Source organism: Canis aureus, chromosome 3 (genome assembly GCF_053574225.1).
Source record: "Canis aureus isolate CA01 chromosome 3, VMU_Caureus_v.1.0, whole genome shotgun sequence".
Taxonomy (NCBI): Eukaryota; Metazoa; Chordata; class Mammalia; order Carnivora; family Canidae; genus Canis; species Canis aureus.
In genome coordinates this window covers 30,768,917-30,784,032 of record NC_135613.1, presented here as the reverse complement: position 1 = coordinate 30,784,032, position 15,116 = coordinate 30,768,917, and the positions used below count along the sequence as shown (strand labels likewise).

Here is a 15,116-nt window from a genome sequence, read left to right as displayed (position 1 = left end):
ACAGCCTGTGTGCAGGAGCTGACACCTGGCTCTCAAGCCCATCCTGAGCACCTGCCCACCCCCCACCCCCTACTGTGGCCCCAGCCTGGCTAAACCCCCGCCACACACACACACACACACACACACACACACACACACACACACTCCCCGAGCTAGAGCTACTGGCAGCTAGGCCAGCTCCAGCCCAAGGCCATTTGGAAGCTTCAGGGCACTGGGGGAAGGAGCTGGCCCCTCCGTGCCTGCACTCAGCAGACCAGTAGCAGTGTCCAGAACAGTGTGCCTACAGTTGGAGGATCCCAGGGCTAGCATTGCAGTAGAAGATGCCTAGCACCAAGAAGTTGGCCCTAGCACCCTGCCCAGGAGGACTGACCCCGAGGATCACCACATGGACAAGGCCAAGCCAGCTCAAAAGGCCACAAGTCAGGTGGAGGTGAGAGTTATAGGGGGCTCTTTCCCCTGGCAATTGAGAGGACCCTCTGTGGTGAGCAGAGCCGGGCTAGTGGCCAGCCGCCCCCCTCCGTCCCCATGCCGTGTAGCTCTGTGGCCTGGCTCACAGCCCTGCTTGCTGGTTCCTTGCCAGAGCGTTTTCCCTACGGGGCCAGCCAGCGGAGTGTCTGCCTTCTCCAGGAGACCAGGACAGACAGGCACGGGCTCTCCAGCTGCCAAAGTTAGAAACCAAGTTCATAGGCAGAGGAACCGGTGTTTGGACCCGGCCGAGGCAGATCTTGGTGCTTCAGATGCAGCCACCATTTGTGCCCTTGGAGCAGGACGGTGGCTCCTGGTGGGAGTGCTAGGGCTCTCCGCAAGCGCAGCTGTGTCCCCAAAGACACAGCTGTGTCCCCAAAGCGCAGCTGTGTCCCCATGTCCTGCTTACCCACTCCATCCCTATAAATTTTTCAATTTATGTAAAAAGCAAATGCTGGCCCATAATCTACAATTAGATAATTCACATACGGTTCATCAGGAGTTGGCTTCATTTTAGAATATAATTTTACAATTCAATTTAGACTTCACTAAACAAAGGCATCTACTTACTAATTTTCCTAATCTAACTAGATAGCTACAAATTGATAGGGTTCAAATACATTGTAGTATGGCTATACCTTCAAGACAGTATCAAGACTTTATTTTCTAAAGTGGATGATTATCAGTATCCACATACCCATGGTAATGTTAACATTTCGCACTTCTTTACACATTAATTTGCTTAATCCACAACAATCCTTTGAGTTTGCCATTATTCCTATTTTATAGATGGAGAAATTGTATAAGCACCAATGAAACAGATGCTGTATATAATTTTGTCAGGTTCTGGGGAAGTTCTTAGTATTCTAGAAAAAAAAATCAGTTAGTGAGAAATTAATATTGCTAAGTAAATAGGGTTTGAGGCTGGATGCCTTGGTTACAAAGGAAGAATGGAGGGAGGGCCAGAGTTTCACACACTGCTCCTGAGCCACATCTGGGACCCAGTGCCCCGGTCACTGAGGCCAAGGACAGGTCCTTGCCACTGGTCCCCTTGCCCCTGACCCCAGAGGAAGAAGCACATCGCATCTGGCACCCCTGCCCTTGCTTTGTCCCGTCACATGCCTCTTAGTGTCTTCATGGACCCAGGTCAAGCCTAGTAGTGACAAAGGGAGCTTAGGGGTGTCAGTGCTGCTCCGCCCCTACTTAGCTCGCAGCTTTTGGAAGCAAGGCTCTGGTGACAGTGCATGACCTTGAGGGTGGAGACCAGGTGTGCATGGACCTGGCATGAAGGAGGAGTGAGTGTAAGTGGTGGCGTCCAGGGTGGCCCCGGGAGCCCTGGAGAGAAGGCGGGGTAACTATACCCTGTCACGGGGCTCACTGTCTCCACGTCATTACTGCAGCCCAGGAAGCATCCCCAGACCCACCGGGGCCCTCCGTCCCCTCTGGGCACCACTGTGTCTCTCCTGCCTGGGTTGCTGCTGTGGGGCTCCCTCCCCACCTCACCCGGTGCCTGGTATCCACCTGCCTCTCTCCTGGGTCAGTAGGGTCACCCACTTAGCATGGGATGGAAGCCACTGGAAGGTGTCCCTGCCAGCCTCCAGCCATGTGTGGGCAAGGGACTGAGTAGGCCCAAGGCCCTGTGGCCTGGAGGCGAAGCCAAGAAGTGGGTGCTCTCCATCTCCCAGGGCACAGAGTCCAGGGCTCCTGATCTCTTGTTGGGGACCGGGCTCTAGGATGTGCCCAGGCAGGCTGCTCAGGCCAGCCTCTCCAGGTAGGCAGCTTCTGGTCCACAGCTTCTGGGGACGCTCCTGGACAGCGGTCAGAGTCACTCTGCACCTGCAAAGCCTGTTTTTGCCTCCATCTCTGGGCTCCAGTGAGGGGATCCCCCGCTGTTCAGTCTGTGGGCAGATGTATCCGTGTCCTCCCCCAGCCAGGAGCTCTTGTGGGATCAGAACAGCCTTCTTCCTCGGGCACATCTGCAGAGCTGGCACTGGCTGCTGCCCTACAGGTGTCCTGGAGCTCCCCGGAGCCACCAACCATCAGTCCTGTGGCCACAATGGGGTGTTGGCTGTGGGTTTCCTTGTGCATGGACCCCGGGTGCTCTGAAGTGGGCTGGGGTGATTGTTTCAGGTTGGCCTCGTCCCTGCTGTCCCATCCAGGCCTCCCTGACATGTGTCAGAGCCCACCCCATGCTCCCAACAGCTCTCCAGGAGTGGGAGAGGCCAGCATGAAGGGGTGAAGCAGTGTGGCTTATGTCACCTGGGAGGCCCCTCATTACCTGGAAGTAGAAAGGGACCCAGGAGGACTGTCGGGGTGGGGGTGGGGCTGTTGGCCTGGGCTGGAGGATTGCTGTATGAACCCACAGAGGTTCTCTAGGAGAGATGGGTCTGTGGCCTTGGGTAAGTCCTCAGGGGTCCATAACCAGAGAGGACAGAAATGTGGCTCTGCACGCACGCATGCAAGCACGGGAAGCAGATAAAAGTGGGCTATAAAAAAAATCATTTAAAAAATAAAAGCCCCCCCCTTGCAGGCCCCGTCTTCCAGAATCTGTTGTAACAGATTCGCCCAAGCTGGTTAACGGTATTTGCGGTTTGCAAGATGCTACACGTCCCTGGAAAATGACAGACAACTTATTATCACCTCTCCACTGTCCTGTCCAAACCTGCCCGTGCCGGGCACCCAGCTGCTGGGGAGCGGGTGCGAGGAAATTAACAGCCACAGAGCCGCCGCGCCTGCCACCCGCCACCCCCGCGCCAGCCCTGCCAGGCCCTGGGCTCCCAGCCAGACGGGGCCCATCCTGGACTGTGGTGGGAGGAGGGCAGGAGAGGGGGAGGGTCTGGGTGGGGGAGGGCAGGGATGGGCACACACCAGCATTTGGGCAAACCGTTTCCTGCAAGCTCGGAGGAATACACGCATCCCAGAGCAGACAAGTCCAGGCGGCTCTGTGTCAACAGCCGAAGATAAATAAGATTTTATCAGCTCAGAATCTGTTGAAACACATCCATCTAGCGGTTCTAGGGAAGGAGAGGTGAGAGGGAGGGAGAGAGAGGAAGTGTCTTCACGTGACCTTTTCTATAGAGTAGACAGGACCCGGGAGTCTTCCTCCAGGAGCTACGGGGAGGGGGGAAAGGAGCTAGCTGAAGGGTGGGGGCTCACACCCTCTGAGACACAGGCCCTTCAGTGTCCAAGTCTGTCACCTCCTACAGGCCCCCACCCTGACCCCACCCCAAGTCTGACCATCCCAGGCCCCCCTCCCAAGCGCCCCTCCTGCCCCTGTAGCCCAGCCAGATGCTTCCAGGTGGAGGGAAACCTCAGGCATCCCTCCAACGCGGCTCAACCCCAACCTGGCCTGGCATCTGTGGGTTCAACCCCTGCAGGGGTGGGACTGGCGGGTGTTCATGCCCAAGGCCACATTAGCAGCCAGCTGCGGGTGGCACTGGGTTGGGGCCAGGCCCAAGGCTGGAGGTGGCCTTGAGAGGGACCCGGAGGGAGGAAGCGGCGAGCACCCTCCTCGTGTGTCCAGGCGGCCGCACTCGCGGTGCAGGCGGCTCCGGCTCCGGTACCGCGGACAGCTCCCGGCGGCTCCTCCCCGAGGCGGGGCGTCCCCGGCGCTCTCCTGGGGCCTCGGGTGGGCGAGTCCTGACCTGAGGAGCACCCGTGGGCGCCCCCACCCGCTGGGCTGCAGGACCTCGAGAGGGGCTGGCGCACCGTCTCCGCCCGCACTCGGAGCCCCAACCCCGCTGTTGGGACCCGGCCAAGCTGTCCCCGCAGTCTGGGCTGTGCCCCTAGCCCTGCTCCATCCCGGCTGGTGCTGAGCCACAGGCTGTGGAGGGAGCACCAGGTCGGGGGGACTGAGTGATGGGAGCCCACTGGCTGGTCGCTCCGGGGAGGGGACTGCAGGGCCTGCCCGCCCCTGGGGACACTCTCAGTCCTGCTCACAGAGGGACAAGGAACTGTCCCACCCAGGAATGACCACGGCGCACTAACAACAGGGTCTAAGGGTGGTAGTTGTAGTAAGTCACCGGGCCCTCCTCCTCCAGGCCTGGGAGAGGCTTGTCCAGTGGTTTACAGCATCCCAGCAGCCAAGCACCAGAGCCAGACCCGGGACCCCGGCCAGACTTCAAAGGCCCGTGACCATGACCTGCCCCTCCCAGGCCAGGCCTGTTTCTCAGCATGTCTGCACCCACCCAGGGACGAGACAGGCCCCTCTCTGAGCGTCCTCTGCATGTACCCTCTCACCCCAGGGCACCTCACTCACTGGACACCTCTTGTAGGCCCTCTTGGGGTCCCGGCTGACCCTGCAGGGGGCGAGGATGCCCTCTAGAATCCAGCAGCTGATGCAGGAGGGCCGGTCCCACTGCTCACCCGTTGAGGCCGGCCAGCAGGAGCCAGCACCAGAGCTGTGTGCTTTCACATGCAAGGCTCCAGTAAGTCTAGATTCTTCTGGGGCTTGAAGGGGCTTAGTGAGTCTAGGGCCTGGCAAACAATAGGCACTCAACAAATGCTTGCTGAGTGCATGGCTGTCTGGATCCCGGCTTCACCCTCTCATTAGTTGTGTTCAGGTCCCTGCAGTCCAGTGAGGACTCATGGTTCCCTGTGGGGCCCTCCTCCACCAGGGACACCCCCTGGGTCACTGCTCTCATGCGGAGTCGCTCAAGTGCCTCCAGGATGCTTGCCAGACAGTTCCTTGCCTGAAACTACCTGCACCTTGTCTGAGAGTCAGAGACCAGTCCTGAAGCCTCACTTGTGGGTGGACAAGGGAGCTGGGTGCTCAACTCACACCGAATGCTTGCTTTGGGCTGGGCTGCTGCTGCTCTGGGCACAGTCCTTGGGGGGGGGGGGTGCTCAGCCTATCCCCCAAACTGGTGCTTTGGGGAGTGAAGGGGCAGCATTTGTACTGATGGGGACACTGGAGCTCAGCGGTCACCCCTGGGAAGAGGCTGCCCCCCACTCTCCATGGGACTCCCGAGCCCACCTTTCAGCAGCCCTGGTTTCTGCTTTTCCCCGGCAGTGCTTCACCCCTACCCCCAGGGTTGTGCGGGATCATTCTCTCCTCCCCAGAGGTGGGGGTCCCAGGTACGGGGTGGTGAGCTGCACTGGGCTCTGGGGACCCCGGTGCATGGGGTACTTGTGAGGGGGTGAGCCCACTGGGCATCCAGCTCCCATCCGTGATGGGGGCGTGAGGGAAAGTTGAACAGGGTCCAGCACCCGAGGTTGCCACCAGGGATACCCCAGCCCACTTGTCCTCCTGACCCCCTTGGACTCCACTCTGGGGGTGTTTCCAGGAGGAAGCCCTGGGCAGCTCATCAGCAGAGGGGTGGCTCACACCGAGGGGCTAAGGGGTTCGAGGGCCTAGGGCAGCCCTACCCTTGCTTTTGCATACTTGGAGTTGCTGAGGATGTCAGTCCCTGAGCGCCTACCGGGTCCCTTGATGGCCAGAGAGGGGGCTCTGGTGGCCAGTGGGGGCCTTACCTTTGCAGATGAGGGTGGTAGGGCCCCCCAGCTTCCTTGGCAAATGGGGGCTGAGACCTACTCCTTCTCTGGCTCTGCCAGCAGCTCCATGCATCCAGCCTCAGTTGCCCTGACTGTACCACGGTGGGTACAGTTCCTGCTGTGAACCTTCCTCCCCAGTCTGTGGCCCAGTCTGCTTTGATGCACCACACGGTGGTGGCCAGACCCCAGCAGGCCACCTCTCAGAAGCAGTGTCTCCCAGCACAGTAGTTTCCCTGGCTGAACCATGGTGGTGTGGGGGGAAGATGGGGCACCCTTCTGGCCTTTGTGACTGGGGTAACTCCAGGTCATTGGGGCTTTGTGGGGGGGCATAGGGGTTATGGGGTGAGGACAGGAAGTGTCCTGTGAATCTGAGAACCGGAACATTCTCCATTGTGCCTGGGGGAAGGAAGCATAAGGAGCCTTGGATAGGTCCCCAGAAGCCGGTCAGCTTGGAAACCAGTGGGCACCCCTGTGGCCAACAGCTTTGAAATCAGAGCTGGCCAGGGCCCTTAGGTGGGTGACATGGTCTGCTGGGCGCTAGTCCCAGAGGAAGGGCGTCATGTGATCCTCCCTGGGACAGGGTGCCAGGCTACAGGGACTGGAGCTCTGAGGTCAGAGGGCCCTCCAGCGCAGTGGCCATGTCCGGCTGCAGAGCTCAACCCCTCAGACTTGCTGAACCCCTAGGGAGTTCCTTCGTAAAACTTGAGTGCATACGGGCACCCAGCCTGTCTCAAAATTACATGTTTCTCACCAAAATGTCCAAAAAGCCTAACTTTGGGCTTTTAAGAACTTTGATGCTGCAAATCCCCTACTGCGGCAGATCCCTATGCAGACTGGGGGGTTAAGGTCCAGAGTGGGGAAAGCCAGGCTCAGCAGGGCAGACCTGGTGCCAGTCCCCACTCTCAGCAGCTCCTCGCTTCCTGGACTTTACTGTTCTCACCTGTAAGATGGACATGACGGTGCTAACCTCTGCAGCCGCCGAGTCCAGACAGAAAGTCCAGCTGCTCTCCCTGTGCCCAAACTGGCCAGGTGCTGCGAGCAGGTGAGGGGTGCCCGGAGGAGGCACTTTGAAGGACAGTAGAGGGCGAGCAGGTCATGGGCGAGCTGGGGGCGGGACTCCTGACCCTGGTGGGGGCGCGGCGCCCGAGGGTGCTGCCTTGGGGCTGGACTGCAACCCTGCCCCCTCTGCCCCCACCAGTACTCCCCACTGTTGAAGAAGCTCTACTGCCAAATCGCCAAGACATGCCCCATCCAGATCAAGGTGTCCACCCCGCCGCCCCCGGGCACCGTCATCCGGGCCATGCCCGTCTACAAGAAGGCGGAGCACGTGACTGAGGTTGTGAAGCGCTGCCCCAACCATGAGCTTGGGCGGGACTTCAACGAAGGTGAGACCTCCAGCCCTTGTGCCCAGCGGCCGGGGTGCCGGGCAGCCTGCGGAGGGGAGAGCTGGCCTCGGACCTCCTGGCTGGGAGACAGCAATGCTGGCAGGATGGGCTCAGTGTTTCCCTGCCCAGCCCCGTCTCCTCCCAGGTGTACCTGGGGGCCCAGGGCACGGGTGCAGGCTCCCACAGGACGGCAGGCAGCAGGGCTGCCGGGCCAGGCACCCTGAGGGCACCAGGGTGGCCAGTCGGCCTCAGACCCCCCTCCCCAGGAGGCCATTGGGACCAGCCCTGTGGTCCCCAGTCTGCTGCGATGTGCCTGCCACAGGGTGGCTGGACCCCAGCTGGGCACCCCTCTGAAGCGGTGTCCCCTCCCGGCAGGACAGTCTGCTCCGGCCAGCCACCTCATCCGCGTGGAGGGCAACAATCTCTCGCAGTATGTGGACGACCCTGTCACGGGCAGGCAGAGTGTCATGGTTCCCTACGAACCTCCGCAGGTAGGCCTGGGGCCCTGCAGGTAGCCACAGGGTGGGGAGCGGCCTGTCCAAAAGCACTCATGTCACCTCAGTCAGCCAACCCACCTGTCCCCAGCGTCTCGGAGTTAAATTCTCCCATGGAGCAAGGCCCTTGCCCTCACCCCCGTGCCCTGTGCTCCCTGCATTCATTTATGGCCTCTGGAGGAGAGAGGTAGGCGGGCCACAGGCAGGGCCTGGAGGTGAGAGATGAGGCTGGTGGGAGGTGAGTGGGGTGGAGAGCCCCCATCCAGGCTCTGCTATGACCTGAAGGCAGCAGAAGGTTCTAGGTCTCCTGAGAGGGCCCAGTTGTAGTGTAGAGCTGGAGGTGGAACCAAGTGGGGTGGGAGGCTGAGGGGTGATGGTGGGTGGGCGGTGGGATGGGGGAGAGAGGTGGGCCCCAGCTGTGCATCCTGTGGGCCATGCTTCCCCAGTGGAGTGGGCACAGTGAGCCCCCATCTTTCCTTTACCTGGCTCTGGCCCCTAGACTGCAGTCAGACCCCGGGACCCCAACCTCTACCTGCCCCTCCCCACCTCCCAGACCCCCAGGAAGGGGTGTGACCACCCTGCCTGCCCTCCTTCCCCAGCCCTACTCACCTACCAGAGCTGGCCAGGCAAGCAGGACTCTCCTGCCCCCTGGTGGCTGCCATGTGCCAACAGTTCTGTGAAAGGCCAGGTTTGCCTAAGCCAGAGACTTGAGTTTGATCTCCTGACCCAGGGAAATCATGACAACTGCCCATTTTGTAGTCCTGGAATATAGAAGAACCCAGTCCGTAGTCCTGGGTTCATGCCTCAGCTGTCCACGGACTCCCTGGGAAATGGGCAAATGTGCTGAAGATGTAGGTCCACTCCGATGGCTCTGGTCCGTCCCTCTGCCAGAACAGTGCCATGCACCCTTCTGCCCAGGAGAGCCCACAGCAAGCAGAACCCTGTGCACCTGCTCGCCCACACCCAGCCTCCAAGGCTTGACTTCTAATCTGTGTTAGGGGTGATGGCTGGAGCAAGCAGACCACAGGACTCTGCCTCCAAGAGCCAACACAGTACATGGCAGTCAGTGGATGGATGGATGGATGGATGGATGGATGGATGGATGGACGGACGGCCGGCTGGGCAGGTCGATGGGTGGATGGTTTGGATGGTTGGATGAATAGATGAGTAGGTGGATGGAGGTGGATAATTTTGATGGATGGATAGATGGATGAGTGGACAGAAAGTGGATAGATAGATGGACAAGTAGGCGGATGGGTGGATGGTTTGGATGGATGGATGAGTAGGTGTGTGTGTGGGTGAAGATGGATAGAGGTGGATGGATGAATGGAGGTGGATAATTTGCGTGGAGGTGGATGAGTGCATGCAAATGGCTGGCTGGCTGGCTGGCAGAGAACCACAATGCAAGGGCTGCCTCCACCCCATGCCTACCCAGAGTCAGGATCTCCCACCTCAGTGGTTTGGGGCCTGTGTGCTGACAACACAGCCGTCCCCCCACTTCTCCTGTGTGTAGGTGGGGACAGAATTCACCACCATCCTGTACAACTTCATGTGCAACAGCAGTTGTGTGGGGGGCATGAACCGGCGGCCCATCCTCATCATCATCACACTGGAGACCCGGGAGTGAGTCTGCTGGGAATGTGGGGTGGGGTAGGGCTGGCTGGGGGCTTGAGGCAGTGCTCCCGGGGTCTGGACACGGTAAGGGATGGTACAAGCTCTGGGAAGGGGAGTTTAAGGAGGGATGGACGCCCTCCCTGGCTGCAAAGGAGACTTGAGGGGGATCTGGTGTCCCAGGGTGGCTGGGTGCTCAGCCTTCACCCTCAACTCATCAAGACCCCCCTGTGCGAGGTGGGTGGGGAGGGTGAGCAGGGCTGGCAGGGCTGAGGACAGGCCCCCGAAGCTCATGGTTCTGGCTGTGCCCCTCCAAACCCGCCAGCGGACAGGTGCTGGGCCGCCGGTCCTTTGAGGGCCGCATCTGTGCCTGTCCTGGCCGAGACCGCAAAGCCGACGAAGACCACTACCGTGAGCAGCAGGCCCTGAGCGAGAGCGCAGCCAAGAACGGGGCCGCCAGCAAGCGCGGTGAGTGGGCTGGGCTGGGGCATGGGGCCGCCCAGGGTGTCAGATGGAGCTGGACCTCCCTCCGGGTGCGAGCCTGCAAGCCATGTGGCCGCCCTGGCTCCAGCTCCACCCAGCATGGTCCCACCCCGGGGGCAGGTATCCCTATGGCTTGACCTGCCCACCCCTGAAGCCTCTCCCTGCGTCCCCCTGCAGCCTTCAAACAGAGCCCCCCTGCCGTCCCTGCCCTGGGTGCCAACGTGAAGAAAAGAAGGCACGGGGACGAGGATGTGTACTACATGCACGTGAGTGTCCTCTGTCTGCAGAGCACACGCTGGGGCAGTGGGGAGGGGCCCTGGCCTAACTCTGAGAGCTGAGACCCTGGGCTCTGCAGGCAGCAGGCCAGGTGGCCCTGGGAGAACTAGCTCCCGGAGAGCCAGACTGCAGGGAATGGGGGTCCACCCAGTCAGCGACTGTGTGTGCTGCTGCTCCCCCAAATGCAAGAAGTGTCTCTGAAACAGGGAGGATGCAGACCCCTCCAGGGGGACAGTGCGTTAGGGGTCACAGAATCCTGAAGTCTGGCAGGCACAGCACTGCGACCCCAGTTTATACAGCTGTCACGTGGGTCAAACTACCCACAAGCTTTGCCAGGACGGGTCTTCTATCATGTGAACTTGTTTTTTCACTCTCTCAAGAATGAGTCCCTGATTCTCCAACCCCTGTATGTGTTGGGTGCCCCCACCCCAGCACCCGGAGTGTGTAGAGCCCCAGGGATAGGGGAGTGGGGGTGCTCACTGGGCCCCAGACCTGCCCCTGGGGAAGAGGATACTAGGGAGCTCCGTGAAAGGAGAGATGCTTCGCTGCAACCTGGGGTTCCCCCGAGGCCCCCCAGGGCCCTGTGCAGAGGGTCCTCCTGTCTGTGCTCAGGTGCGGGGCCGAGAGAACTTTGAGGTCCTGATGAAGGTCAAAGAGAGCCTGGAGCTGATGGAGCTGGTGCCACAGCAGCTGGTGGACACGTACCGGCAGCAGCAGCAGCAGCAGCTCCTGCAGAGGCCGTGAGTGCAGCCCTCCAGCCCCGGCCCCCGCCTGCTGACACCTGGTGGGAAGGGCGGAACACGTCCACAGCAGCACCACAAGTCCCTTCCCCAAGGACGTGGGCGCCCCCAGGACAGGCACCCAGGGCCCCCACTTGGCATCCCCCTCCCCCTGGGAGCCTTCCGTGTACCATGGCCGTGTGGGCCACCCCTCACCGCTCCCAAGGTGGGGGGCCTCCTAAGTGTCTGCTGACCGGAAGGGGAGGGGTGGAGGTCAGAGCTTGGCCACCCACGGGCTGACTGCGGGCTGATTGCAGTGGCAGAACCGGCTCTAACCTCCCTCCCGCCCGTGGCCGGGTCCTGCTGGAGGGCAGACCAGGGGCTGTCGGGCCCAGGTCTGGGTGGGACCGCTGGGTGAGGGAGGCCCCCCCACAGCACGGGGCATCATGTGGAAATGACCAGGAGCTGTTGCTGTCTGAGCAGGAGCCACCTGCAGCCCGCTTCCTATGGGCCCGTCCTCTCGCCCATGAACAAAGCACACGGGGGCGTCAACAAGCTGCCCTCTGTCAACCAGCTGGTGGGCCAGCCCCCCCCACACGGCTCAGCAGCCGGGCCCAACCTGGGGCCCATGGGTGAGTGGCTCGGGCAGTGGGGGCATAAAGTGGGTAGGGGAGGCCCTGAGGGTAGGTCCGGCTCCAGACCCAATTGCCCAGCTCAGGGCTCCCGACGGCTTCCTCCCACCAGCAGCTGCTGTCCACGGATGGGTGGCACAGCCACAGACAGTCCCCCTGTCCATTCCCTATCGTGGGGAGGTCAGCACCGTGCTAGCTTCCCAGTTGTGTGGGGCGGGAGACGCCTGACCCGGCTGGCTCTGACAGTCCGGCTTGCCACCTGCTAGGCCCCGGAATTCTCAACAACCACGGCCACGCCCTTCCAGCCAGCAGCGAGATGAATGGCAGCCACAGCGCCCAGTCCATGGTCTCGGGGTCCCACTGCACCCCACCACCCCCCTACCACGCCGACCCCAGCCTGGTCAGGTATGTGGGCTGCTGGGCAGCGTGCAGCTGTCTGCCTGTCCTCACGCCCGTCCACTGTACCACCTTGAGAATGCACAGAGGTAGAGGAGAGGTCAGGTGTGAGCATGCAACAGGTACTCAGGAGAAAGCACAGCACACAGGGGTTCCCGGAGGGACCTTGGGCGGGCAGGGGTGCCGGGCCGGCAGCAGAGCGCCACTCCACCCCGCACTCTCTCCACAGTTTCCTGACCGGACTGGGATGTCCAAACTGCATCGAGTACTTCACCTCCCAGGGCCTGCAGAACATTTACCACCTGCAGAACCTGACCATAGAGGTAGGACCCCGCTCACAGACCAGAGCCCAGCGCCCGGTCCCAGGGCAAAGCCGGCCTCCACTTTCTGGGCCCGTCACTCTGTTTCCGGTTCTCACCGAGGGAGGGAAGGTGGGGCAATCTGGGAAAACCCTGCTTCCTGAGACCAAGCCCGACCTAGTCCCTCACGTCTGGCTTCTCACGGAGTCAGCTGCAAGGCCGGCTGTGGCTGGACGTGATCCCGCCCGGGGCCCCGGCAGCTAGACCACTCACAGACCCAGCAGCCTGGCTATTCCCAAAGCCCGGAGAATTGCCAAGGCTGGAAGGGCCTTGGAGCTGGTGCAGCTCAGGGTCACTTAGACGGGGAGAAACTGAGGCCCACAGAAGCCAAGGCACTTCCTTGCCGTATGCCCACACCCCTTATGTGTCCACCCCCTATGTGTCCTGGGTTCAGATGGTGCCAGGAAAGCAGCCTGGGCACCACAACCAAACAGCAAGGCTAGTCTCTGGCCAGACAACAATGCCAGCACTGAGTCCCTCCTAAAGTGTGAGAGACCTCACTTGCTCGTAGCCTGGGGCCCCTGGGCTGTACCACTGTCAGCCAAGGGAAGCGCAAGCCTGGAGAGCCCAAGAGATGTCACAGGCATCCCAGCTCAGTAGCCAGAGCCTCCTCAGCCCCTGCTCCCCAGCCTGTTGCTCGGCCCCTGCCCAGGCCCACAGGCCAGAGGTGAGGGCTCGTCGGAGGCACTGGGGCCAGTCGCTTGGACGGCAGCCGTGCCACGTATCCACTAATGCCCTCCCTCACCCCGTTCCTCACTGGCCCCTGCTGGGCTGGTCCGGTGCACATTAACCGCCCCTCACCAGTGTCACCCCTGTGCCCAGCATGGTGGGGGAGGGCTGCAGGGGCTCAATGATCTGCTCTGGGCCCCACGGGCCATGCCAGAGAGGGCCTCCGTTGGTCACTCTGAGCGTGGTCAGGGTAGCAGGACACAGAGCCCAGGAATGACTTCACCCCTACACACACATGCCCCTTCTTAGCTCTCCAGTGCCCAGGAGTGCAGCCTTGGCTGCTGGCTTCACTGCCAGGTCACAGCTGGGGGGCGAACGGGGACCCCTGGGCAGGGCCTTCAATGGTGGCCCGCCCGTGGCTCTTGCAGGACCTCGGAGCCCTGAAGATCCCGGACCAGTACCGGATGACCATCTGGAGGGGCCTGCAGGACCTGAAGCAGAGCCACGACTACGGCGCCCAGCAGCTGATCCGCTCCAGCAGCAACGCCTCCACCATCTCCATCGGCAGCTCCGGGGAGCTCCAGCGGCAGCGGGTCATGGAGGCTGTGCACTTCCGCGTGCGCCACACCATCACCATCCCCAACCGCGGGGGCCCAGGCGGGGGCTCGGGACCTGATGAGTGGGCCGACTTTGGCTTTGACCTCCCGGACTGCAAGTCCCGAAAACAGTCCATCAAAGAGGAGTTCACGGAGAGCGAGATTAACTGAGGGGCCGGGAGGGCACAGCCCGGGGTTCACGGGACCGTGGTGTGGTATCGACCCCGAGAAGCCTTGTTGTGTCTCCTCTTCCTGTTTGTCGGAGACTGCCTCGGGAGGCAGGCCGCAGGCTGTGTCCGGGGAAGAGGCCAGGTCCACCCTGCCGGCCCCTGGACGGTGGGACTGGCGTGCCGGGGACCGGAGCCGTGCCTGGGTGTGCCATCCACCACGGGCCTCAGCCTCCTTAGGGCTCTGCTGCTCTCAAGCGAGGTCCTTCGAGATACAAGGACGGCCTCTGCTGATGGACTGCCAAAAAGTATTTTTTGATGGCTTCTGGTTCCTGGCAATGAGCAGCTCGTGATTGTATCTAAAACACGTTTATTTTTGGGTCAATGCTCCAGACCCTGTCTCTGCCCGAGGTGGGTCCCTCTGCTGGACTTGAGGGTCCGTCTGTCTCTCACACTTCAAAACACTGCAGCTACCTTCCACTTCCTGCCCCGAAAGGAAACCCAGAACTTCCCTGTAATCAGGAACTAGGGGGGAATGTGGATGCCGCGTGCGCGGTCCCTCCCCGGAGGCAAGGAAACTTCTGGTCAGTTGCCACCAGCCAACACTCAGGCCAACACCACTGGCCACAGCCACCTCTCTTCGGTGACCTTCTCAGCACAGGCATGGACAGCATGCTCCTTAGATTACTGGAAATTGTCTATTTGATAAAAATGATACCCTTTGTACTTGATGGGTCAACTTTTATTTTGCTTTCATTCATAACATTCCCTTCAGGGTCCAACCTGCTGGCATTCCTGGCTTCTCAGGTCTGTATAAACAAGCTGGACTGGGAAAGCAGAGGGCAAGCCAGGTAGGGGTCACTGCTTGCCCCCCAGATGCTGTGTGGGGCCATAGAGGGGAACACTCTGTCCGCCGTCCCAAGTGGACGGCTCCATTCTCTTGGCCACATCGGCAAGTTGAGCATAAGGTGGAGGGTGGCCTTTCTCGGGCCCCAGGGAGAGTCCCTCCCAGGCGGAGGGGGCTGTTGGCAGCAAAGTGCACCCGCCGGGGGCTCGGAGGAAGGCCTCGTGCTGGGAGGGCTCCTGTCTTTCCATCCTCCCAAGGATGGCACCTGGGCAGGGGGAAGGATGCACCATCACGAGGCACCCCAAGGAGTCAGCGTGCTGGGGGCAGGCATGGGGCTGTTTTCATTTGCAAGGAAACTCATGAGCCTTTGTGGCCAGACACTGTGGCCACAGACCTGCTGTCCAGGGCAGGACACAGGCCACAGAGAACTGTGGGCGATGGGCAGTGAGGCAAACCCCGTTGCTCCAGGCAGGCAGGGTACAGACATACGCCTTGGGTGCGGGCCGCACGGCGCTTCCCGAGCC

At 61.1% G+C, this 15,116-nt stretch overlaps 1 protein-coding gene across 7 annotated transcripts in view; it reads left to right on the top strand.

Moving 5' to 3' along the window:
- TP73 (tumor protein p73) overlaps nucleotides 1-14,471 on the top strand; it is a 62,917-nt gene extending 48,446 nt beyond the window's left edge. For 3 of the 7 annotated variants that reach the window (XM_077891494.1, XM_077891488.1, XM_077891492.1), the window contains exons 5-15: nucleotides 4,740-4,892; nucleotides 7,157-7,343; nucleotides 7,719-7,834; nucleotides 9,351-9,460; nucleotides 9,774-9,916; nucleotides 10,109-10,197; nucleotides 10,820-10,947; nucleotides 11,362-11,558; nucleotides 11,825-11,963; nucleotides 12,184-12,277; nucleotides 13,411-14,471. In XM_077891494.1, coding sequence (XP_077747620.1) covers nucleotides 4,740-4,892; nucleotides 7,157-7,343; nucleotides 7,719-7,834; nucleotides 9,351-9,460; nucleotides 9,774-9,916; nucleotides 10,109-10,197; nucleotides 10,820-10,947; nucleotides 11,362-11,558; nucleotides 11,825-11,963; nucleotides 12,184-12,277; nucleotides 13,411-13,749 — 1,695 coding nt within the window. In that variant the 3' untranslated portion in view covers nucleotides 13,750-14,471. The remainder of the gene's footprint in view (nucleotides 1-4,739; nucleotides 4,893-7,156; nucleotides 7,344-7,718; nucleotides 7,835-9,350; nucleotides 9,461-9,773; nucleotides 9,917-10,108; nucleotides 10,198-10,819; nucleotides 10,948-11,361; nucleotides 11,559-11,824; nucleotides 11,964-12,183; nucleotides 12,278-13,410) is intronic. The other 4 variants (XM_077891490.1, XM_077891491.1, XM_077891495.1 and 1 more) reach the window with 4 other exon arrangements.
- The last annotated feature ends 645 nt before the right edge of the window (nucleotides 14,472-15,116 follow it).